This window comes from Protopterus annectens, chromosome 3.part1 (assembly GCF_019279795.1).
Source record: "Protopterus annectens isolate FY-2018-M chromosome 3.part1, PAN1.0, whole genome shotgun sequence".
NCBI lineage: Eukaryota > Metazoa > Chordata > Ceratodontiformes > Protopteridae > Protopterus > Protopterus annectens.
Genome location: NC_056732.1, coordinates 1,124,697,320 through 1,124,723,101, shown reverse-complemented (window position 1 = coordinate 1,124,723,101; position 25,782 = coordinate 1,124,697,320). Strand labels below are relative to the sequence as shown.

Genomic DNA, 25,782 nt, shown 5'->3' with positions numbered 1-25,782 from the left:
AGCTACCCAGATTCCACTCTACTTTTTATAATTTTTTTTTTCATGTCTCATTGTTTTAGGCAACAATTTGTGCATTGTCTCCACTAGAATTTTTTGCCGAATTTTTATATCTAACTTCAGGAGTAAAGCTGGTCTATAATTATCCAAGTCTGTTCTGTCTTGCTTGACCTGCATTACAGTAGTGTTAACATGTTTTGTATCCTCTGGAATTATATGCCTCCTCCAAATCTGCTCATAATGGCCTAGTGTGTTACTCCATTTTTCAAAGATTTAACAATTCCAGAGAGAACACATCTGGACCTGGAGCTGTTTCTCTTTTTATATTCTGCATAACCATCTGAATCTTCTGTAACACGTTGGCCTATTTAACACCCCCTTGACCTTCCTGACTTAGTGACTTGCCAATTCTTACATTTTGTGATCTTTCTGTTATTTGTCTTCCATCATACTTTTGATAAATGTCTTCAAAATATGATAGGCCTCTTTACTACCACCCCCATTGATCTTCCTTACTTAGTGACTTGTCAGTTCTTATATTTTGAAACCATTCTGCTATCTACCTTTCATCACACTTTTGATAATATCTTCAAATATTATTTAAATGTTTCCTTCATTTGAACTGGTAAGGCTAGTTCCTGCTCTTTACTATCTTTTATACTGTCTACAAATTGTTCTCTACATTTTTTATATGGCCACACAACATGCTTTGAATTTATCCTTGCAGCCATCAGAGGTTGCCTCTAGTTATCCATTCTGTATCTGCGTATGCGAGTTTTTAATTGCCCCATTTCTCTCTTTAGGATGTACAACTCTTTTTTTCAGCATATATAAGTTGTTTTCATCCCTTGGGATTAACTCCTGCATTTGTTTTAATCTATTTTCCTTCCCCTTCACTTTATTAGACTAGATTTACCATTTACTATATTCCACTGTCATTGGATGAGCCTTCAGTGCTGTGTTCACTCCCTTGCACTGTAAAATATGTAAAACATTCTTTTCCTTATCAGTATCTGCTATTACCAAACATATCTCTTACCTTAACTTATCCTGTTGCTCCTTTGTTCTTCATTTGTGCCAAGCCCATCTCCAAGAACCTGACATATCTTCTCTGCAGTCCTTTACCATTGATAGAATTATTGAGACATGGGCTAAAATGCATCTATCTAATATGTCTGCCTGTCTCTTTCTGTCTGGGTCACTCTCACCTGGCCTTTATTACTGAAAAGAAAATAGTCCAACCTGCTACACTGGGCTTCCTCTGACCTCAAGAAAGTAAATTATATCTTTTCCTCGGGTACAGTCCTGCATATGTCTACTAACTTGTGTTCATTCACCTCTTCCTTCAGCTGTTCTTGAGGTTTATTGTTGTGATCATTATTGCCATGTGACCCACTCAGCTCAGATCTCAAAGTAAAACTAAAGTTTCCCACATTACCTGTATGTCGCCTTCTCCCACTGTTTCTTCACAATTTTAAAAAGTCTTAAAATATGTTGGATGACCCATATTGAGGTTATTATATATGCTACCTGTCACAATTTTACTGTTTTAAATAGAACCTGTCCACACAATCCACCTCATATAGTACTTATTTTACATAGTTTAGTTTTAACCTTTTACATTTTTATGAAGTAAAATCACCCCCCCCCTCTTCCCTCCATCTTCTTTATGTAAGTCTCCATATATGAGAATTCATGTTGTTGCAACAACTTATGTTATTTTTTACTATCATTTATTTTATGTATTTCTGTATGTATGAGTGAATGTATGTATGAGTTTACTTATTTTGCACCGGCTAATCATTGTCAGTAAAATGTCTATAATGTCTTTTTTACAGTAAATGAGCCCTCTACTGACAAAAAAAAAATCTTACCTTGGAAATCAAATACTCTGCTAGTTCGTAGTGATCGAATATTGCACATCTGTACAAAGAAAAAAACTTAATTATTGACTCTGTGAAAATAAAAAATATCAGTACAAATAAGAAATATCCACCTGTTTAAGGTAGTATTTTGATCATGTAGAATTTTAAATCTTAAAGAGAAATGATACTTGGACAAACACAGTAGCTTCACTGCATCAAAGATTACTACTCTTAATGCTAAGAGGCATGCATGGGTATGTGCATGGAGTCAGACATCTGATTCAGGTCAGCTTCTGCAATGTAGCCAAATATATGTATTCATGTACTTAATTAAAATGTTGCAGAAATGAGTATCATATAGTACCACTAGACTGTTAACGCTGATTTACCAGCAGTCCAGCATTGACCATGTGTCCCAAGAGGATAAATGTTTCATCTTGTATTATGCAATTTACAAGAGGACCTCATGGAATCAGATTTTGTCAACAATTTCTGAAGAGCAGATGGCATTAAGGGCATCGACTGAGGTGCTGTCAAATATTATGAAGGAGAAGGCTATAGACATTCATATTAAAAAATATCACAGCAAATCACAATCAGCAGTTCTAAGCCATTCAGGCTACACTTCAAAGTGATAAGACCAATCTGCTCAAGCAGGCTAGCACCTAAGCCAAACAGGCTAAAGACATTCAGCAACTCCAATGTCAAATCATAGAACTGGAAGGCAAATTAGAGGATCTAGAAAAATGTGCCAGGAGGAATAATGTTAGATTAATTGGCTTGCCTGAAAAATGAATGGCGTGGAGACTGTACAATTTATAGGGAAAGAACTTGCCAGATTATTAAAACTGAAATCCTTTCCAGTGACTGAGCATGCACATCACATACTTTCACACAAACCAATAAACAATTGGCCCAAAACAATTCCTAATCAAATGTCTGAACTATAATTTGTTCATAGGTTCATAGGTAGGTACTAGGCTATCGGCCTGAGGGCCTATGTAAACCTAGTCAACAAGGTTACCTGGCTTACGCCACCCAAGAAAGTTATTTTCCTGTGCCACTGTTGAGCAGAGACACAGAAGTGATCCCTGGGGTGTATTTCTTATAGGTTCATAGGTAGGTACTAGGTATCATGATCATGATAACATCTTACAGGCAGCTAGAAGTATGGGTACAAATTTTAAAATTGCAGCCATGTTGTGAGAGTGATGCCAGACTATAGCACTTCATTGTTTTGGAAAAGAAAGTGTCTTAGCAAAAATAACATCCTGACTACCTTTCAGGAGTCCTCTGAAATGGATTATTCTCTTTAACATCAGTCCATGGGCAAGCATTCTATTTATGCTGTGGCTATAAGGAATCATCCATCATTCCTACACAAAAATGAGCATGACAGTTTGCCAACACTTCTCCTAATAAGTCGGCAACCCTGAAGCAAGATAAGGAGGATTCCAAAAATCATCAGGGGACAGCACAGGTGGACTTGTTTCCTCCACTAAGAGAAACTGCAAACCAATTTACATCCCTGGTCAAAGAAAGTGATGACAGTCAAACAGAGTCCTATGAGGAGGTAAACATTTCCACTCCTGAGTTTCAACTAGAAGAATGTGACAAATTGAAACAATCGTGGGATAACTTACCGCTTGCAATGAATGATCTAGTCTGACTGAAACAATGTCGGCAGTGTCCATTACTTAAATAATATCTGTCAATGTTTGACCTTGACACAAGTAGACTGAACCTATGTTGGGCAAAGTGCAGGGTGATGTCTACAAGCATATAGTGTGACCACTCTTTATATTTTTTTAATACAAGTCAACTAAATAATATTCTACTTAAACACTGACTGATATTGAGTTCAAAACCACCTGGCCCTAAGTGTCATTCAGCAGACATTGCTTTTCATGCATACCTCCAGATGTTTCTCTTCAGTTTCCCTTTACATATGATTTTTTTTCAGGATCAGTTATCTCACTGTTGAAACAGAAAGTAGTGTTTTCGTTGCAAAGAAAGGATAATCAGTCTTTGGTGTATATGACAGTAGACTCCTGATGCTATTGCAAAAATCATTTCATTATTTTATGTGGCATGTATCTCTTATCCAGATTAACTCCTCAGTAGTTGGCAGTATTTCACTGATTGTTGTACTAAGTAACATGCAGTGGCTAGTGTGAAAAGTCAAATAAAACCTGCAATTGTTACAGTAAACATGCAATAAAGATGAAAATGTAAAACTCTGTGTAATACAGTGCATTTTTTCTCTGTGGAAATGTAATAATGTGAAACTGATACAGATGCACACATTTATGCTTCTTAGAGTAATGATTTCTGCAAGTGCTATATCATATTGGAAGAGAGTAGACATAGTCTGAACCTGGTCCATACTTGACAGGCACTATTCATAGCCCAAGACAGCAGTGTTAATTTGACTTATTTTGTTAAGATGAACATCTCAAACCTTTCATGCATCAGTGGTACAGTGTGAAGAACAGGAAGAAGGAATGAGTTTTAATTAAGGTGCATTTATTCAGCACTTCCTTGTGCCTGGCTTGGACACCTCTGACTGCCAGACTTGGATTGCTTCTAAAACCATCAGGACCTACAAAGCTTATATAAGTATATTTTTTGCACTTGCTCTGTTTCAGTGATGTTTAACACTTCTGTGCTGCATTTATTTATTTGGTTTAATTTATCACTATTTTTCAGCCTGCACTTGTTAAAGAAAGTCCATCTGTGTGTTAATGTACTGCTCTTAGGTTAACAGTATTCTGACATTTCCTAACCTTCTCTGATACTGCAAAAGCTGTTCTGAGTTTGACAAAGTTCTCCCGAGTCTGCCAAAATATTTCTAAGTCTTGCAAAGTTTTTGTAGGCTGTGAAGATTTCTCAGGGCTAGTGAACTTATTTCCAAGGATTCCTGATATTGCAGGAATTCTTATTTCTGTTGTAAAGCATTTGTTACTGCACTTGAACTCAAAGCCAGTTTCTTTTACATTGGGATGGTTCTTTTGCACTCTGGTGGGAGCAGAAATTTAAATTCAACCCCTCTGAGGTGGGAATTACTGGTCAATAACTTATTGGGCTTTTATCTAATTGGCCTGAGGGTTTAACTTTATAAAAGTCTTTCATCCTGTTGGTATAAAAGAATTACATTTTTGTGAGATTGTACTCATTCATTCGGATCTTCCTTGTACCTGGTTGGACTCCTGTGACTGCAAGACCTGGATTGCTTCTAAACCCATCTGGACCTACAAAGCTGATATAAGTGTATGTTATTGCACTTGCTCTGTTTCAGTGATATTTAGCCCTTCTGTGCTATATTTATTTATTTGCTTGAATTCATCACTGTTTTAGCCCGCATTTCATAGAGAAACTACATATGTTTGTTACTGTACTGCTCTTAGGTTATTTTAACAGTATTATGGCATTTTCTAACCCTCTCTGATACTACAAAAGCTGTTCAGAGTTGGTCAAAGTTCTCTTGAGTCTGCCAAAATATTTCTACATCTTACAACATTTTTGTGTGTTGTGAACTTTTCTCAGGGTTAGTGAACTTATTTACAAGGATTCCTGATATTGCAGGAATTCTTACTTCTGTTGTAAAGCATTTGTTACTGCACTTGAGCTCAAAGACACTTTGTTTTACATTGGGAGTGTTATTTTGCACTATGGTGGAAGCAGACAGCTAAATTCAACCCATCCAAGGTGTGAACTACTGGTTGATAGCTTATTGTGTTTTTAGCTGATTGGCTCAAGGGATTAACTTTATAAAAGTATATCATCCTGCTGGTATAAAAGTACACAAATGCAGTTCCCCATGATTGCATATAAGCAGACCTCTCCAGTTTAAAATACTCTATAGGAAACCCTCTCCATAGTCTCCCACAGTTCACAGCTGCTCAAAGAGGTACCAGTTTGTGCAAAGGGTGGTACCACTGCAGAACACTTAATAGTATACCACTAAACACTCTCACTTTGACCTTTAAGTGACTCTCCCTTACTCCTTCCCATCTTGAAATTGTGTTTCCTTGCCTTACATAGCAAAGGCTTGATTCAGACCTGCTGAATTTAAATGGTTTGTTATCACTGTGCTCTTAAACCAGCCATCTTACATTAAGAGTACTTCCCTGCACCCTTGTGGCAGAATTGTGTAGCTCAGGACCCATCTGAGTTGGGGATTGCTGGAGAAAGGGTCAGTTTGGGGCTTTCCCATTAGTAGTTGTATTAAAACTGATTAAATGTGCCTGTACATAAGCCTTGGATTTGAATGGGTTTGCACTCAGTTTACTGGAGCTGCTCAATTATTGGCAACTTTAGCCAAAGGTCTGGAGTGCATCTGCACTGAAATCAAATGCATCCACTAAAAATAAAAACTGAAAAATAAGTATATTTAAGCCAGCACTGCACTTTGTTAACTGTGTTTAATTAATTACTTCTTCATTTTTGCTGTTTGTGACTAAGTCCAGCTAAAATACCACATTCAGAAAAATCCTGCTACAATGGATGGGCAGTTTATCATTATTTCTCCTGCTAGTTTGATCGATATGGACATCCTGAGGCAATCTAGCAATTGCTTCATGTATACTGACAACCATTTACTTATAAAGCAAACTGATACAGTATGTGAGAGATGCAAATACACCGTAGAGTCAATTCTCTCACATAAAAACAAACTAGGCATCAAGCAGGTTGTCAGCACACACGCCTCACCTGTCATGCAAATGTCACCTCACATGCAAAATAAGATCACGACACATAAATCACATATGCCAAGGTACTCACTAAAAGCCTACCAAAAGAACAAAGACCTCCCAAATGCACACCACCCACACTCACCACTAAGCAAAAATAAACCATTACACATATCAACACACACACACACACACACACACACACACACACACACACACACACACACACACACACACACACACACACACACACGTGTCTCAACAAATAAGCCCCCAAGGAAAAACACATCAAATGTCTTGGTCATAGGTGACTCCATAGCAAGACACACAGATGCCCCCCTCACCAGAATGGACAAGAAGAAGGTCACAGTCAGCTGTCTATCAGCTGCCAGGATCTAACAAATCACATATGCAATCAAGTCACTCAATAATAAGTACCGTTATGACTCTGTCATAGTCCATGTTGGACTGAATGACTTGAGATGCACCTCTCTAGACTATATGAAGAGAGATATGATGCAGCTCTTTGGTTATGTATCCCAGACAGGTATGTTTCTAGCCCTAAGCAGTATCCTACCCTCACCGATGCTACAATATAAACAAAAATGATTGACTTCAATAACTGGCTTGGCTTCTGGAGTCAGTCCAGGGGTTCCAGTATCTGTCAGCCTAGGAGAACATGGTAGACAGACCTCGCAGCTTTGCTAGAGATGATCCACACCTGTCCTCTGTAGACATTTGGATAATGGCAAAGGCCTTTGCCACAGCCATAGTGCCTTTTTAGGCAATGTCAAAACAACACACTCAGGATTGTGCTGCTTAATGCTAAGAGTTTAAACATGGAACTGTACTCCCTGGAAGCACTCTTCACCTTGAAGAATGCTGACATCTATGCAGCTACTGAGATGTGGTTCAAGACCACTGACAGCACTCCGGCTGTGCAAGGCCTAGAATTTCTTCCACACATTCAGACCTCAAAATGAGTGTGCAGGAACCAAAGGCGAAGGTGTATCCATCTTTATGAAAACCAAATAAACTTTGAGACTGGTCAAACAGCATGACTCTCTCAAACTACTCCATTTCAAATTAAATATTGGGAAAGTACCATACCACATCACTGCTGTAGATCCTCCGCTATAAACCAAGGTAAGCACACCACCTACATAAATTTACTGGAATCTCTCACCATACATCCCAACACCTTAGTCATGGGAGATTTCAACTATCTTTCCATAGACCGGGATACATAAACAAGCAAAAGCACACTCAGCCAGAGGTTCCTGGACTTTGCTATCACAAATGCTCTGGAACAGATAATCTGCAACTCCTCTAGGGTCTCCAGTGTTCTGGACATAGTATTCACCAACATGGGGGTGGGTCACTGTACTACCCCCATGCATGATGCCCTTCCTGGTTGGGTCAGGCCATAACTCAGTCTCATTTGAAGTAACTACTGGAAATGACACCCTCACAGGTACAAAAATTATAAAAAAACATTACTAAAGCTAACTACAGCTTACTAAGCCATGGTATAAAAACTTCATATCACTTGCAATCACAGACATCAATGATCACTATACAGAAGTGTATGCAAATGCCCCATACAAATACTTCAGTGACTGCATAAACTCTGCTGTACCTGACCTGATCAAAATCAGGTCTTTCTGTAAAAAAAAATCCACCGCAGTGGACTTCAAGTATAAACAGATTATATGACAAGAGGAAGAAATTGTTGTTCAAAAGCAAGTGGGATATTACTTTATAGAGGAAGAGTTCTCTTCTAAATCCTAAACAAGAAAATCATAAATCTTGTAAAACTTTCTAAAGCAAATTACAAAAACAATTTGCATCCCTAAGCAAGGATAATCATAAGGCATTCTTTAACGATGTCTGAAGTCTAAAAGAGAATTTTCAGCTATGTGCCAAGCTGCTTGTAGATGGGATCACTCATACTACACTGGAAAGATATTGTCAACTTCCTAGCTGACAGATTCAGTGCAAACTTCACCCCCCTATCCCCACCTACCATATCCCAAAACATATCTGACATCAGCCCCCTGCCTAGTATTGCTAGAGAACAGGTCATCTCTGCACTTACCAAGGCCAAAAACACAGCCTCAGTGGGACCAGATAATATCCCGGGTTGTTTACAAAACAAGCTAAAACAAGAGTTAGTAGACCGACTTGCTGTTCTCTTTAATCACAGCTTGAGACTGGGAATGTTCCTGCAGAATGGAGAACAGCAACAGTAATCCCCCAGCACAAAGGGGGGCCATCAGCTGGCCCTGGGAACTACAGACCCATAAGCCTAATAAGCCTCATCTGCAAGGCCATGGAAATAATTATCATGGACCTTATCAATAAAGATATAGGCATCCTCCAAACACTGGACCCAACCAAGGTTGGCTTTGTTAAGGGTAGATCTTGCTTTTTAAACCTGGTACACTTCTTTGAGAATGTCACCAAAGTCATGGGCAAAGGTAATACAGTGCACACAGCCTGTATCAACCATGCCAAGGCTTTCAACATAATTTCCTATTCTGGCATCAATGAGAAACTCTCCCAGATAGGGATTAACCCATATGTTACTAGATGGGTAGCCAGTTCGCTCAATGCCAAAACACACTCTGTCAAAATTGGTGATTCCACCTTCACCAGTAGACCCATCACCAGTGGAATATCACAGGGGTCTATGCTGGTCCCCTTACTGTTTGGCATCTACTTCTCAGGAGTCTAGACCAAAGTAGATGGCCTTTGCTCACTACGTTCACTGATAATTGCAAATTGGGAGCAATCATTGAGTCGTTCAGCAAAGCTGACATATTACAAGAAGGGCTAACAGAAACAAATGACTGGTGCCAAAGCCATGGTCTAAAACTAAATGCAGAAAAATGCATTGTTATTTCCTTTGACAAAACTTAATTCCCTACAGATTACAATATTGACAGCACCCACACTGTGTTACAACCAATGGTGTGAGACTTGGGAACACAGGTTCATAGCAATCTAAACTTTGACCACCAAGTTTCCACAGTGGTAAGTAAAGCCTTCTACACAGCACACCTCATAAACAAGTGCATAGCATCCAGGTCAAGGTATGGTATAACTCCACTGTGCTTGAGACACATCAGATGGGTCTATATCACGGTATTGAAAAGTGTTTTACTCAAATGGCACTTTACATCAAACTGCAGTTCATTGAGCTCCCCACAAGAGTGACTTTGAGAAACATACATTTTGATTATATAATATAGACCCCATCAGACCACTAATAGAGTATAATGCACCCTTTTACATGTACCTCACCAGATACCTGCAGCAGCTGGAGAGACCACAGAGGTTTTTCACTAAGAAAATACAGGGAGTCTGACCCATGACCTATGTGTGGGCAAGCTGAAAGCCCTGTCGCATTACTCTGCATCTTATAGGCTGCTGAGAGGTGACTTGTGCCTGGCCTATAGGGCAATCTCCAACCATGCCCTAATGGAAATACTGCACATCTGCAAGTGAAATGGCAGAAGAGTCCGTCGCTCTAGGGATCTCAGCCTAGCTTGTGACATTAACAGAACATGCTAGAGAGCCAGATTATGTCTCACAGAGACTAACACTTATCTGGAATAGACTTTCTATTCATGCAAAACAGAGCTCCTCACTTACCCTATTCAAATGCAACCTAGATAATTGGATGAGAGAATGCAAATTCACCCCTGGGGTGGCACCCATGTCCCTCATGGACAGGGTAAGTGGTGTTGGTCACAGACCTGCTCTGTTCATAAATTTATTCTATGAACTACCCAAAAAGAACAAATGGGGATACCTGGGATTAACATGGCTAGGCTTGTGAAGGTTCTAGGACTGCTAGGCTAGTAACCTTCTATGAAGCTATGAAACTATGTGCCTAACAAATTAATTTTTGGGGCATTATGGCTAAAAAGACTGCAACACCCATTCCTGACAGTCAAAAAACAGATGTCTAAGCAAGGTTAAAGTCTGGGTGCACAATTATATCATAAAATTGCTGCAGCATCTATAAATACTGAATACAAAACACAGAGGTAATCCAGAAAGCTTGAGTCAGGTCTGGTATTCCATCTGTGACTGAGAGAGTGACAGAACTAACAAGAAACAGAATACAAAGGATTAGTCCAGATAAAATCACTTTAGCTAGCAGATCTAAGAGATTTTCTCACTCTAATACGCTCTCTGTGGGAAGAATAAAGATGTCTTGTTGAAGTCATTCAGTTAAGTAGGTAGATAGATGAGTGTTCTTGTTCTAATGCATTACATTCAACAGGTCAGTTATTTAAAGCCAGTTACAGATAATAGTGGGAGGATCCAGGACAGCCGATTGGAGGAAAACCTGGGAGATAAAAAAACAAAGAGCCAATTCTAAAGCTTAAATGCTAGTCCCATATTTGAATTTTCCAGGAAGACCTGTGAAGGTTTACCACCTCAGCAGCATGTGGGACCTCATTATTCCTTAAAAGGTTTTTATTTTTAACAAACAAAAAATAACATATCATGAGGTACCACTATAGAACTATATGTAAGAAAACACTTTCTCCTGAGCTTAGTCAGGTCCATCTAATAGAGTTTTTTGTTGAGTGGTTTACAGTTTGATTGTTGAAAATGCCTGCTTTTATAAGGCTCTCACAAGACTTTATTAGCCTGTTTTGTTTCACATGTAGTGAGAGGTTGTGTCTGCCTTTTAATTCAAACAAGGGGATAAAGTACTTCCATTAGTATCCATTGCTGAAAATTAGTTATTTTGAAAGTGGGATGATCATTTGAAATTGAAGAAAAAATAAGTGAAGCAAATTCTACGGTGAGAGAACTGGGAAAGGGAAACTAGAATGGTTACACGACATAGAAGTTTGCATGCCTTAGAGTGAAAATGAAGTTTCTGTAGTAAGTATATTTAAAGAATATGTTAAAGTCCCTTCCTCATAAACGCAAAGTAGACACAGCATCATACATTTCTCAGAAACAAGTAAAAAAATTTGTAGTGACCCAAATAAATCTACTGAATGTTTTGCCAATGAAATATATGATATTCGTAACATTCGCTTTGATGACCACCTACAGAATAAGACATAAATATGTAAGTAATTTTAACAACAACAAAAGTCACAAAATTAGTACAGTAGTAAACAGAAAAGGTAATACTTATCTTTCAAATATTACCACAGTCATGAATACAAGTTACAGTTAAACACAGTGCAGAAACTATTTGCTTTTCATATAAAATCTCCAAGATCTAACTGCAAACTTAGGCCAAAATTCATAAATATTGTCCAGAATTGCACAGACCTCCTGTATAGTCCAGACAACAATCCAGAGCTGTTTGCCATTCAAAAATGGGTCAGTGCAAATCTGTGTATTAACATGTATTCCAACATACCTGTTGGAGTCCAGGTAGCTAGCAGTTATGCACATGGAATCACAACCTAATCTACATCTCACAAACAAGTGAATCGTGGACTATACTGTGGATTGGTGGCAGGATCTATGGAGGTATAAGTGCTGTATTTCTGCAGCCTAGAACTTGATGTCTACGAAATGGTATTATGTTGCTCTGCATGGCATAGCTAGCACTATCTTCATTACTAGGACAGACATCACATGGGACAATGCATTTAATAAACAGATGCTGTGAGACTGAAGTATAGAACAGACAGGCATACTGCTACAAATACACCTGTCTTCCCCAGTACAGTGATACTGTTGAACTCCCTCGAGTAGGAATGGAAACACTCCTCAATAATTTCATTATGATCATGACTTTGACTTCACAGTTTTGGCAAAGTTGCTAAAAACAATTATGAATTGGCCCTTGCCATGACTGTGGAGTACTGCAGACCACAAGAACATGACAATGTAGAAGGTGTTGAGTCCTGGGCCATTAGTGGAATTGTCTGTGGTCATTTAGTGCATATCTTGTGGTATGTAACTCATATATCTGACCACATACCTGGCTAAATTACACACTTCAATGTCACAGCAGAACAGAAACATGTTTAGAATTATGATCCTTTAAAGAAATTATAGAACGATTTTCAGATTTTTGCTTAATATTTTTGTGCTGATATAATTTAAATTTTAAAACATATGCTGTTATATAATGCTTTAATTCCAGGGTATGTTGATTCTAATTAAAACATCACCTTTTGGTGTCAATTAGATGTTGCAAGAAAAAATATAAAAAGATTTTAGGAAAAAAGTCAGAGGATGCTTTTTTTAGAATCTTTCAACATTTTAACTTAAGAATATAGTAAGCAAATTAATTCTATTTATTTGAGATATAGGTGTAACAGCAATAGCTATAATTGTTAGCCTTGTTAACCTAAATGTGGGACCTCATTATAATGAAGTTTATTCAAAATGACAGAGGATTTCATTCTTTTGGAGAACTTTAATCTTATAAATATAACAATGGCATTTTTGGCTCCACAAAACACTTGTTTCTGTAGCCCATACTAACTGGAGTGTCAGGAAAGATACCAGATGGCCATTCATCAGTTATAAACCTATGTCATGCCCTTTCTTCCAGCAACAGTAAGAAGAATGGCACCCTATAATGAATCAGTATCCAAGTGATGTAGGAGTTCATGCAGAGAGGATCAAAGATAATTCCACCACAGACTCATGTGCATGTAACTTTGGTAGATATCCAGGTGTGAGCCATATGGCAGTAGATGGTTTATTTTTATGAGTCATGTTGCTATCATGACTAAGAACAAACAGTATCACAATGTGTAAGAGACTGCCTATGATATTTATGAATAAAGTGACTCACTTGATCTCAGTGTTTGAAAGCAATAATGACATACAGTATTTAATCAAATTAGAAAATTGAAAGGAAATAACTGGAAGAGTATAATATCTTAAAGCAATGAAGTAATCCCCCAGGCATAGGACACTGTGAATGTTTTGTAGGAACCACACAATAAGCAAAGACATATGAGGATATTATATAGCAAGAGGAGATGTCCTTAACCTCACTACAGATATAATAAATGCATTTACAAGTAAACTTAAAACTCCAGTTCTGTGGAAAAGAAGATATTCTTAGTGGCATTCAAAAAATAAGAAACCTTAAATATATTGCATTAAGCTAAGCGTTAGCATGCAGACTCATCTTAATCATAGCGTAACCGTCTGTAGTGACACCAGTTCAAAAATTGGGAAGGGGATTTGGGTCACACCAGACCCAAACACCTTTCTGCCTATTTACCCACAGGTATACTAAGTAAAATCATAAAGACAGTCGTAATGAAGTTTATTCAAAATGACAGAGGATTTCATTCTTTCGGAGATGATATAGTATGAGTTTACTTAGGGGGATCTCTGCTTCTGAGTCTTGTGACATTTTTTGAAGAACAAGCAGCAAAACTTAATGAAGGACTAACAAAACAGACTTATCTTGAACTTGCTTCGATATTCATCATTACCCCACTAATGCACATAGAGAAATAATTGATTAATTAAAAGCATTGCATGTCAGTCTTTATACAATCGAATGGGTAAAAACCTGATAAGGAACGGGCATAACAGGGACTGTGTGTGGGAGATTGGGTATTTGGTTATCCTCATGGGGTCAACAGTGGTTTCTCATACAGATCTGAACTGGAGCCACATGTTTTTGCACCTTTTTTCTCAGATATAAAAGTGAGAATCTGGCTTTGGCTTAACCGATAAACTAAAGAATATAAACTAAGGAATAAAATAACTTCCAAAAGAAATGCAAAAATTCTCCTAGATGATCTACAAAAATACATAACTTATCTAGTAGTAATGATTTTAACTTTAATTTTAGTATACGGAGTTTCATAAGACTTGGTCAAAAGGCCATATGATTGCACATCATTAAAAATGGCAATATAGTTATACATCATTAAATATCTAGAGAGAGTGATAAACAATTTAAGTGTTGATCAGTTTGTATCTGCCAAAGCTAGAAAAGCCTATTCTGCAGCCCATGTCATACTATATGACATTTACAACAGTTATACTGAGGAGATCATTTTACAACTTCATACCTGAGAAAGCTGATCCACTAGTACGTGTCTATTTCTAAATGTCGAAGCTTCAAATCTTCAAATTTCTTATCATCGAGACCATAAAATTGAAGTTTTGAAACTTTGAACTGTTTAAATGGAGATCGCTGTACAGCGTGGAATGGTATATTTACCATATTCCTCACTGTAGTGCAATCTCTGAGTTGGTATATTTAATTAGCAGGGGCTGTGGTTTGTGTTTACATTTTGAAGTTTAAAAACTTTGATCTTATGGTCTTGACCATAAGAAATTTGAAGTTTTGAAATTTTGAAATTTAGAAGTAGACCCATTAGTACATATAGTGCATGTATATTTTGTCTTTTGAACAAGACACCTGAAACAACTTGAAAATGTGAAATGACCATATTAGAATAACTATAGGGATGGAAAACTTCCAACTATTCAGAAACACTTTGGAAACTGCCCTTATATTCTGTATCTTATAGTTAGCTTATTAAGAGATGACATCTACCTGGTCTTTATGTGAATGTCTGATCCAGGGCTTTTTGACAAACTAGTGGAAAAGGAACTAAGGCATCAGGAGCAAACAATTTGAGAGGGAAAGAATTAATCAGAGGAACATACATTTTTATTTGAGGCTTCTGACAATTTTTCTTGTGGAAGTATCTTTCTTTCCTGTAATTTCTCTCTTACTCTTCCTGTATATCTTGGGTCTGGAAATTCTGGGCTTTTTGCATAATAGTAACAGTACATAATTTCATTCTTATCCTCAGTAGTCCACTTTATCATCTTTATGACTTTTCTTTGAACTATCAGCTTTTGTGATTTTTTTGTGGGCTGCTACTTCCTTCTACAACAGGGGGCCATCCTCCCCCTGGGCCTGGTCTGGCCCCATTGTAGGTATGTTTCCGTGTCTTGTGGATTCTACACTGTCATTTTTTCCAGTCCAGGCACCAGTGTGCATACCAGGATTGGACACTTTTTATCCTGGGTCGTATGCACCCAGCTATCATTTTTTTTAATTTTGCCCTAGTTCTCTTCATGATATATGCTAAATAAAATACAGTCTATATAAACATATATATATATATATATATATATATATATATATATATATATATATATATATATATGTATGTATATACACTCACACACACACACACACACACACACACACACACACAGACTAAGCAGAGCGCCTCATTGGCCCTCTTCAAAAGGAACCTTGATGATTGAATGGGAGATAGGAAATTCACCCCGGGGATCATGTCAGTCACCCTGCTAGACAGGGGCCCAGAGAAGTAAATATTGTGGGAAAAAATTTCCAGGGAATTGTTATGGCTAGGCTTGCATAGGCCTTAGGGCCGATAGCCTAGTACCAACCTATGAATCTGTGAACACACACACACCCACACACACACACACACACACACACACACACACACACACACACACACACACACACACACTGGAGGTGTGTGGGGGCATAGCTCCCCACATAATTTGGTTATATATTGTCTTCTGGAAAGAGTTATTTATTGGACTTGTAAATATCCAAATCTATGGTTTTAAACATTTAAAATAGGTGTGGGGATACACCTCCACACCCCCCAATGTGGGGTGCTGTGCCCCCACCCCCCTAACTTTATATACTTAGGTTCATAGGTTCATAGGTTTATACTAGGCTATCTGCCCTAAGGCATTTATAAGCCTAGCCCAGAGTTTTTGTGGCCTACGCCACCCCTTATGTTAAAAAATACTGTGCCCATTAGTTTGTTGTGCCTCTGTCCAGCAGTGACACAGAGATGTATCCTGGGGTAAACCTACAATCTCCCATCCACCGGTCAAGATTTCTCTTGAACAGAGCCAGCAAGGTGCTCTGCCTCACATGGACCGGGATTTTATTCCACAACATAGGGAGTCTCTGGGTGACAAATCTATCCCTCCAGCATGTCCTATTTATATCCGTGCTAAGGTTTAAGTCGCTTGCTCTAGTGGATCTGGTAGATTTGGATTTTTTGAGGTGGAGCATGTCCATTAATTCCGGGTTGGACATGGCCTTGTATGTCAGGCACAGGTCACCTCTGAGCAGACGGTATGTGACTGAATAGAGCTGGAGTTTCTTCAGTCTGGCAGCATATGACAGATTTTGGAGTCCCTTTATCCTTTTGGTGAGGAACTTTTGGGGTCTCTCCAATTGCTGCAGGTGTCGGGTGATTTACATCCCGAATGGGGCATTGTACTCGATCATTGGTCTGATAAGTGAAAAGTACAGGGGAACAATGACCTCATTTGATCTGGATGTGAATCCCTTCATGATCAGGTGGGCAATGTAGAAGGTTTTTCTAACCACTTTAGCAATGTGAGTGTCAAAAGAAAGGCCACTGTCAACCTGGGTCACCAGGTCCCTGATAACCTCTTCTGTGCTTAGTGGATTGCCACCTATATGGTAGCTTGGGGTTACCTTGTTTTTCCCGAAGGGTATGACTATACATTTTTTGGCATTTAACTTCAGGCCATGGCTCTGGCACCAGCTATCAGTTTCTGTGAGACCCCTCTGAAGGATATCTGTGTCTGATGTACTTTCCACTATGGCTCCCAGTTTGCAGTCATCTGCAAACTTTGTCAGCCATAGTCCTCCTATGCTAGCCTGTACTTCTGAGAAGTAGATGCCAAACAACAGGGGGCCAAGGACTGAGCCCTGTGGAACACCACTTGTGACTGGCTTGGAGTGTGACATGGCGCCAGCTACTCTAACCTTGTGGGATCTGTCCTTTAGCCAGTTTGCAACCCATCTTGTGACATATGGGTTTACATTTAAGCTGGTAAGTTTCTCTATAATACCCTAGTGGGGTATTGTGTCGAAAGCTTTTGCAAGGTCAAGGTAGGCTGTATGGACTGCCTTTCCCCTCATCAATGGCCTTGGTGACTGTTTCGAAGAAGTCGACCAAGTTCAAAAGGCATGATCTGCCCTTGACAAAGCCAAACTGGGTCAGGTCCAATGTCTGCAAGTCCCCTATGTCTTTGTTTATGAGTTCCATTATGATCCTCTCCATAGCTTTGCATACCAGGCTTGTTAAGCTTATGGGGCGGTAATTACCAGGGTCTGTAGAGGCACTGCCTTTGTGGAGTGGGACCACAGTTGCCATACGCCACTCCTTGGGCACGTATCCTGTGGTAAGGCTAAGATTAAACAGCTGCCATATGTGCGGGTTTAGTTCCTCATTGAGTTTGTGTAGCACACAGCCGGGGACACCATTCGGTCCCATTGATGCTGTGTTTTTAGCTTTAGAGAGAGCAGCTTTCACCTGCGCATTGGAGATGTCTGGGAGGCTGCACTCCGCTGGGATAGTTATCTCTCCTTTGGGGGGGAGAGGGGGGTGAAGTTTGCACTGAACCTGTCTGCCAGTATGTTGGCAATGTCTATGGTTTCAGTGATTTTTGTATCATTTTGGACTAATTCTGAGCATATCTGGGAGTTTCCACCCAGGTTTCTAACATAGTTGAAGGCCTTATGATTGTCTTTTGAATCTATGGCAATTTTTCTCTCAAAGTTGGCCTTGGATGATTTTATGAGTGCTCGTATTTTTTTACTAATAATGATCAAAGGTGTCTTCTCTTTTATGGATTTTGCTCTATCATGTAACAGCTTTCTCCTCTTATTGTAAAGTTTGTTTATGGCTGGGGTCCACCAGACTGGACGTTTGCCCTTGGTGGAAAGAGTCTTTGTTTTATTAGGGATTGCCTGATCCATGCAGTCCTGGAGGTGTTCGTAGAAGGCATTTGTAAGGGCTTCCGCAGCTTGGGTTGTGGTTTCCACTGGCTCGGGGGCCTTGAAGGATACCACACCAGTCTTGAGTAGTGTGAAGTTTGCTTTAGAGAAGTTCTTCACTGTGGTCTTTTTTGTTTGGGGTGGGGGCGGGATGTGGATATCCAGTGAGATTAGTTTATGATCTGATCTCACCAATGAGGGATATACTTCTGTTGTGGAGCATTTTGTCCCCATGTTTGTGATGATGAGGTCTAGTATATTTTCTCCTCTTGTGGGAACGGTGACTATTTGTTCCATGGCATTTGAATTTATGAACTTCAGGAACCTTTGGGCTAGAAAGTTTGGGCTTGAGTAATGTTCCCAGTCTATATTCGGGTAGTTGAAGTTACCCAATATAATGGTGTTTGGAGATACATTTATACCCTCTAGTGTCTTCAGGAAGACTGTGTGGGGTTCCTGAGTTTGAGAGGGTGGCCTGTAGCATGCTACAAATTGTAGAGCAGTTTTGCCTATGGTTAATTGCACCTGGATGGTTTCTGATGCTTCGTGCGTTGCCACCAACCTGGAAGCGTGGGTATCCTTGATGAATATGGATACACCCCCTCCTTTTGTGGTGTGGTCCAGGTTTTGGGACCGGAACGCATGATATGAGATAAAACCTGATAGTGCCGGGGTGCTCTCAGGAGCCTTGAACCAGGTTTCAGTCACAGCACAGACATCGATGTTCTCCATACTGAGAAGGGCCTCGAGTGCGTGCATTTTGAGATTTAGACTTCTGGCTTTGAGCAGCATTACCCTTAGTTTCTTCCCATTTTTGTTTTCTAGGGTGGTAGGTTTAGAATTTGAGCCTTGCCTAAAAAAGGCACTATGGGGGTGGCAAGAGCCTTAGCCAATATCCAGAATCCCAGGGGTGACAGGTGCAAGCCATCCCTTGCGAAGCAGCATGGCCTTGTCAAGCATGTCATCCCAGGCAGACAGACACTGGATCCCCTTTGAATGACACCAGAAATTAAGCCAATTGTTAAAGCTGATCATCTTGTCTCTGTGTTGTGGCATCATTCTTGGTGAAGGAAGGATGCTGCTCAGGGTCAGGGTCATACCTGCCTGGGCTACATAATCAGAGAGCTCCTGTATGTCTCTTTTCATGTAGTCCAGGGAGGTACGTCTCAGGTCGTTCACACCAGCATGGACAATGACTGTGTCATATTTGTACTTGCTGTGGAGTGACCCGAGTGCTTGTGTTATGTGGTGGATTCTAGCGCCCGATAGGCAGCTTACTGTGACCCTCTCCTTGTTCAGCCTGGTGAGTGGGACGTCAGTGTGTCTGACTATGGAGTCACCTATGACAAGTATGTTTGGTGTTGTATTTGGCCTTAAGGGCTGTGACTGCTTTGCACACTGATTTTGTGGTTTATGTGTTGCCTGTGGTGTGTCATGAGGTGGCAGTTGCTTGGGTGTCTGCTTTGGAGGCCTCTGCTGTTTAGGTAAATTTTTGCTCAGAACCTCCGAGTATGTCTTTGTGTGTTTATGTGTTTGATTCATTGTTGTGATAGCTTTATGTGAGACTGGTTTTGTGGTGTGTGTAGTTGCCTTCTCCTCCTGTCTGGTCTTGCCAGTCCTGAGTTGAGAGAGCTCAGCCTCCAGTTTGGCTAAATAGCTGCATCTCTCGCAAGTATTTGTGTTATGTGGGAGGAGGAGAGGGTTGTCTGTGTACATGAGGCAATTGTAACATTGCCTCAATATTCCCAGATTCACCAACTGGACAGGAGAGGACGCCAGCATCTGGCCCTTCGACATGCTAGAGAAATTAAGAAGTTTGGGGTGTAACTGAATGAGAGAGGACTTAGTAAGGAAGTGGGTACTCCTGGGGGGGGGGGTTCACTAGTGAGGGACTTTGTATAATACAGAAGTGCTAAGCCTGAAAAGAAGATGCTTTTAAGACAAGTGCTGAGCTTTTTTTTTTTTTGGAGAAAAAAAAAAAAGCTTTTTAGGAACAAGTGCTGCACTTTTTAGTTAAGGGATATACTGTTTAGATTACTAGTAGAGCAGTTCTAAGGGAAAAAATGAAGAACAGACTTTATGGAGCCAGAAAAAGTTTAACCTTGTTAAACCAGTGCTGCCCGATGCTGCTCTAGTGGCAACTCCGCACTAAATTGCGCTAAAGCACGCTAAAGCGTGCTTGATAGCAGGGGCTGGAAAGAGCCAGGAATTGACCCAATACGGCCAATAAAAATACAATTTCAAGTCAGTAACCACTCCCACGGGGGGCAGGGGAGCTGCTCAATGTTTTTCACTGCCACTGATCAACAGAGAGACTTTCCTTTAGCCCAAGCAAAAATGGCCTCACAGAAACTTACAAACAGTTCAGGAACAGCAAGCCTGTAACTGAACTTTTTTAAATCTCAGAAAAGTGGGGAAAAATCCAGGATCGCACTACAGTGGGGTAAACGCCATATATAACTTTCAATGCAATGAGTTTCAGTCAGATGAGTTTTCCGTCAAATGAGCTTTCAGTGAATTGTGTGCAGGCAACTGAGTTTCAGTGAAATGAGCTTTCAGTGAAATGAAGTAGAGCCATATATATCAGTGTTATCTTGGTGAGATTTTGTGAAATGAAAGGCCCACCTCATGAAGGGACTCACCAAGACGAGAGGATGAATTCAGTTCCAGCACTACTATTCTCCTTTATTTGCTGACTTATCAGCTCTCTATTCGGACCCTCAGATCATCATCTCTAGTGATGGGCAATCGCCCCACTGAGAATAGTTTGGTCTAGTTCACTGCAAAAACACTGATGATCAACATCCATCAGGTATAAAAAAGTATACCTTTTTCTATTCCTCTTACATTTTTAATCGATATCTTTATGCTGCTATAAAATGCTGAGGTTATTTGCTTAGAGAAAATATAACTCGTAGTATGCAGTTCTGCTGTCCTAACCATATGAAGTTATGGGTAGCCAGTACTTAGTTGCTTGAATACTATGAATCATGGACATGAATGATATGATGAACCCAGTTTATATAGGTAATGTATCTCAGATCTTCGCTAGATACCACATTGCATGTTAAAAAGTACACTATTTTTAAGGTTTGTCAACTGCATGCATTTCTGGTAAACGGATTGAACCATGTACCAGCAACCTTATGCAATCACTGACAATGTTTATGAATTTGGCACTTAGAAATTAGTATTGCTTCAGAGCCATGACATGAGAATATACTCAAAGAGAAAATAATTTAGCAAAAGCAAATAGACAAATAAACAAACAGGTATATACTTATAAGGGAGTAGAACTGCTTGGATACTACTTTAAATGTCAATAAGGACAACTCTTATGCAAAGATGATATGTGTTAGAAAAGCAATTTCTGCCATTAAAAGAAATTTTGAATAAACTGGAGAATGGATCTTGAGAATTCCAGCAGCAGTACATTTGTCTAGACAAACCCAATGATCACAGTCTCACCATGGCAATTAAGATGGATTAATGCTGGGACTGGGGGGTGAGCAACAATCCATTCAACAAACACATGTACAGACACACACACACACACACACACACACACACACACACACACACACACACACACACGCACACGCACACGCACACACACACTCATGCACACACACACACACGCACAGACACACACACACACACACACACACACACACACACACACACACACGCACACTACAAGGGACTGCATTGCTAAGTATTTCCCTTCTGCAAGCACACAACCTTATTCAATTTAGGCTACACAACACTGATGGACAATAAGGTATATAAAGTATCTGTGCAAAGAAGCAATTGCAGCAATGTCCTTCTAGTTCATATATGTAAATCACAGAGTTCCATGTTTATCATACAGACTAAACCAACATCTTACACACAGATGGCTTCATATCAGGGAATAAGCTAGCTATTGTTGTCTTAGAGCATATGCATTGGTCAGCAAGATTGGTTTGAGTTTAAATGTATGTATGTATCAATGAGATTAATTTGATTCAGATGGCTTATTATCATCACATTAAATACAGTGGGTTGTCCAATAGTTAGTGCATCTATTGTCCTTTTAATATTTTAACTCCAGTTTTGTTAATGCAGTTTGTGACACCACTGCATACTTTCAAATCACAACTGAGTATGCAGTTATGCATTCAATTTTCCTAGACAAAATGTGGAGGCTTTAATTTGCCAGTTTCTGAATGACTAATTAGATGCTGACATTAGCCTCCCAGTAGCAGTTACAGTGGTGTAAATGATTTACATTTCATTCATCAAACACAGCACTTCCAACAGACTAAGCATCTCACAAAATGTCTTTTTATAATCTGCTTCAGCTGATAACCTTTCAATGAGTACCTTAAAATAGCAGCCAATAGCACTGCTTATCCCATCTCAATCCTTATAAATAGGTCAATCCAGGAATTCTGCATTCCATCTCTCTGGAAAAAATCACACAATATCCCTCTACACAAAGGAGGAAATTTAACAGACTTCACTAACTTTAGACCTATAACAATGTTATCCCCGCTCCAAAATACTTGATAAATACAATTGCTAAACTATGCTTTACAGGAAGAACTCCTTTCCCCAACACAACACAGTTTCTGCACCTCTCACAGTACTAATACTGCATTTTTAACCGTTATGTATACTAGTCTCCTCATTTCCATACTTGTCTGAAGCCTTCATCACAGTTTGTCACAGTAAATTTCTACTTCAGATGTCTTCACTAGGTTGTCTCAGCCCTCCCTTCTATGGTTCAAAAGCTACTTGTCCAGTAGGTATCAGCCAGTAAAACAGCACTCCACCCTCTCTCCATACCTTCCAGTCACCACTGGTGTACAACAAGAATATACTCTTGGTCAACTCCTCCTAAACATTCTCACAAATAGCCTCCACACATCCACAAAACAGGTCTCCCTAACAGAATACACAGATGACTCCACTCTCATATGCACATTAGACTAGCTGGCACATCTCCAAAAGTTTATGCTGGAAGCTTTGACAGCCACTGAAACATAGCATTCTAACTCAAAGCTCATGTACAAAAGACAACAAAAATACTAATTTTTTCCCCAAATCTCTCTCTCATGAAAAGACAAAATTTAAAATATTTTCTTTTAATAATACAACCATTGAGGTAGCTTCTCATGGCAAATTATTAGGGGTGTTAGTAGATAATAATCTTAAATTTAACTTGCATATACCAAATTGCATAAAAAATTCACCAAAAATAAGGGATGCTTTAGAGAGCCAAAAAAGGTTTTCACCAATGCAACTAAAACTATACTTGTCACTATTTACCTCGTCTTCCTCACTACTTTATGCCACTCTTATCTTTATTAGCCTCCAAGTATCACAAAAAGGAAAAACTTGAACAGTTTTATAATAAAGTGGTTACATTTGTAGCAAATACCACTTTCAGAACCCACCTCTGTATATCATTAAAAAGCCTAAATTGGTTAGAACTACTCAATCAACTAAAATATACAGAGCTTCTCACCACCTACAAAATTATTCAACATCTTGCCCAGTACTTAGTATCATTCTACACAACCATGTACCGACTTAGTCATTATGATCCATTGAACAAGAACTTCTTTCTGTTCACAAACCTATCAAACCTGCTGGATACAGTCTGTATACATACCAGGTTTCTAGGGCATGGAACTCATTACCCATATCCATCAGGTTAATAATCTCCCTCCAGTCCTTTCAAACCATTCAGAATGACGTTTGAGCTAAGATCTGGCTCTGTTCTTGCTCAAACTCATTATAATCTACACACTTAAATATGAACATTACACTGCCAGCCTCTAACCACTTAGGCAGTTTAGTAACCGCCTTATGTTCACACAAAAACTTTAACTCAACACAAAAAAATTCTGCCTGTGAGAAGTACAAAAATATGGAAGTTACTCTTGCACAGAAAAAAAAACATTGACTGTAAACAGAATACACTTCCACCACAATCTAAGCAAAACCAAACTAAAACAACTTACACTGAGGCTGTAAAAAATCATTAACAGAACCTACTAAATCTAGGAAGACTTAGGGGGAATTTAATAAAGACAACACATTTTTTTTCCATGTAGGCATCACGCTGTGCTGCTAACATGGCCACGACCATGTTTAGATTCAGTAAGCATTGCTGAGCAGCGCACATGAGTGGTCCAACACGGAAACTTCTGTGCCATGCAAATCACCTCATAAGCAGGTAACTCTCATGCAAATGAGACAGGTAAAGTGATTCAGAAAGCAGATCGGCAGCCCTGCAGACTCCGTGTCAGTGTCCATAGTGTACATGGAAAAATTATGTGTACATTACTATGGTCAGACAAATGTGGCTGTAAAAAGGAAGGTAGATAGACAGAAATGGCATAGCACACACAGATATGAGCAAAACTATGCTTTGTGTGTTACAAATGTTATAGTAAATATGTTAAAATAAACTTTTTTTAATAATCTTGGTATGTTTGCGCAGCACGCTGTAATGCACAAACATGCCTTATTAAAAAAAATGTGGAAAAATCAAATATTAATATCATGAGACAGAAATGTATTACAAGACCCTACATGCAGTATCTACAATGGTGTATTGGTGCTGTTGTTAATATAGAAGGGCATGCAAGTGTGTAGTACCTAGGTTGTGAGCACGGATCCCTATGAAAATGAGGTGGAGTTACTGAATAGCATAATGGGGTAATTGTGTCTGCAGATCCCATCCGTGTAGACAGAGAATGGTGTTAGTGTCCACAGAGAAGGCAACTGACATCAGCAAAGGGTATGTCTACTGGGTCTATATCAGTCCATCGAAACTGCTGATGATTGAACAGCAGATGTTCGAACTGTGAAGTTCGAACACTGATTATCGTGAAGCCAAGTAACACCGAATTCTTTCCCAGGGAAAAAATTTAGTGGGCTGTTTCTGTGACTTCACGATTATCAGGACTGTGGTGGGAAGTTACAGATCAGGTTCAGGTAAGTGTGCGATTGTGTGGACGTTAGGGTTAGGGCACAGGTTAGGTGAGTTAGGGTTAGGGCGCAGGTGAGGTGGGTGTGCGATAGTGACAGACTTTAGGGTTAGGGCGGGATAGGTGAGTTAGGGTTAGGGCGTGGGTCATGTGAGTGTGCAATATTGATGGACCTTAGGATTAGGATTTGGGTTAAGGTAAGTGGCTAGATAGTAGTGTATGTACAGTTTAGTGTAGGGTTAGATGTAGGATTTTAAGTGTTTGTGTGTGGATTGCTGTTTTTTTTGGTGTGCTTGTGTTGTGTGTGTGTTTCTTGGAACAGCGATTTTTTTTCCCTGGTGAAAAAAATCACTGTTCTAAGACTTCAATGTTTTTGTACTTCGTAGTTAAAAGTTCGAACATATGGTGTTCGAACTTCAGCCGTTTCAGTGAACTGATATAGACCTGTGTCT

The 25,782-nt window shown here is 39.4% G+C and overlaps 1 protein-coding gene across 1 annotated transcript in view; it reads right to left on the bottom strand.

The window, feature by feature from the left end:
- LOC122797757 (transient receptor potential cation channel subfamily A member 1-like) overlaps nt 1-25,782 on the bottom strand; it is a 1,751,748-nt gene that overhangs the window by 1,656,206 nt on the left and 69,760 nt on the right. Inside the window, exon 8 of the mRNA XM_044066281.1 lies at nt 1,872-1,920. Coding sequence (XP_043922216.1) covers nt 1,872-1,920 — 49 coding nt within the window. The remainder of the gene's footprint in view (nt 1-1,871; nt 1,921-25,782) is intronic.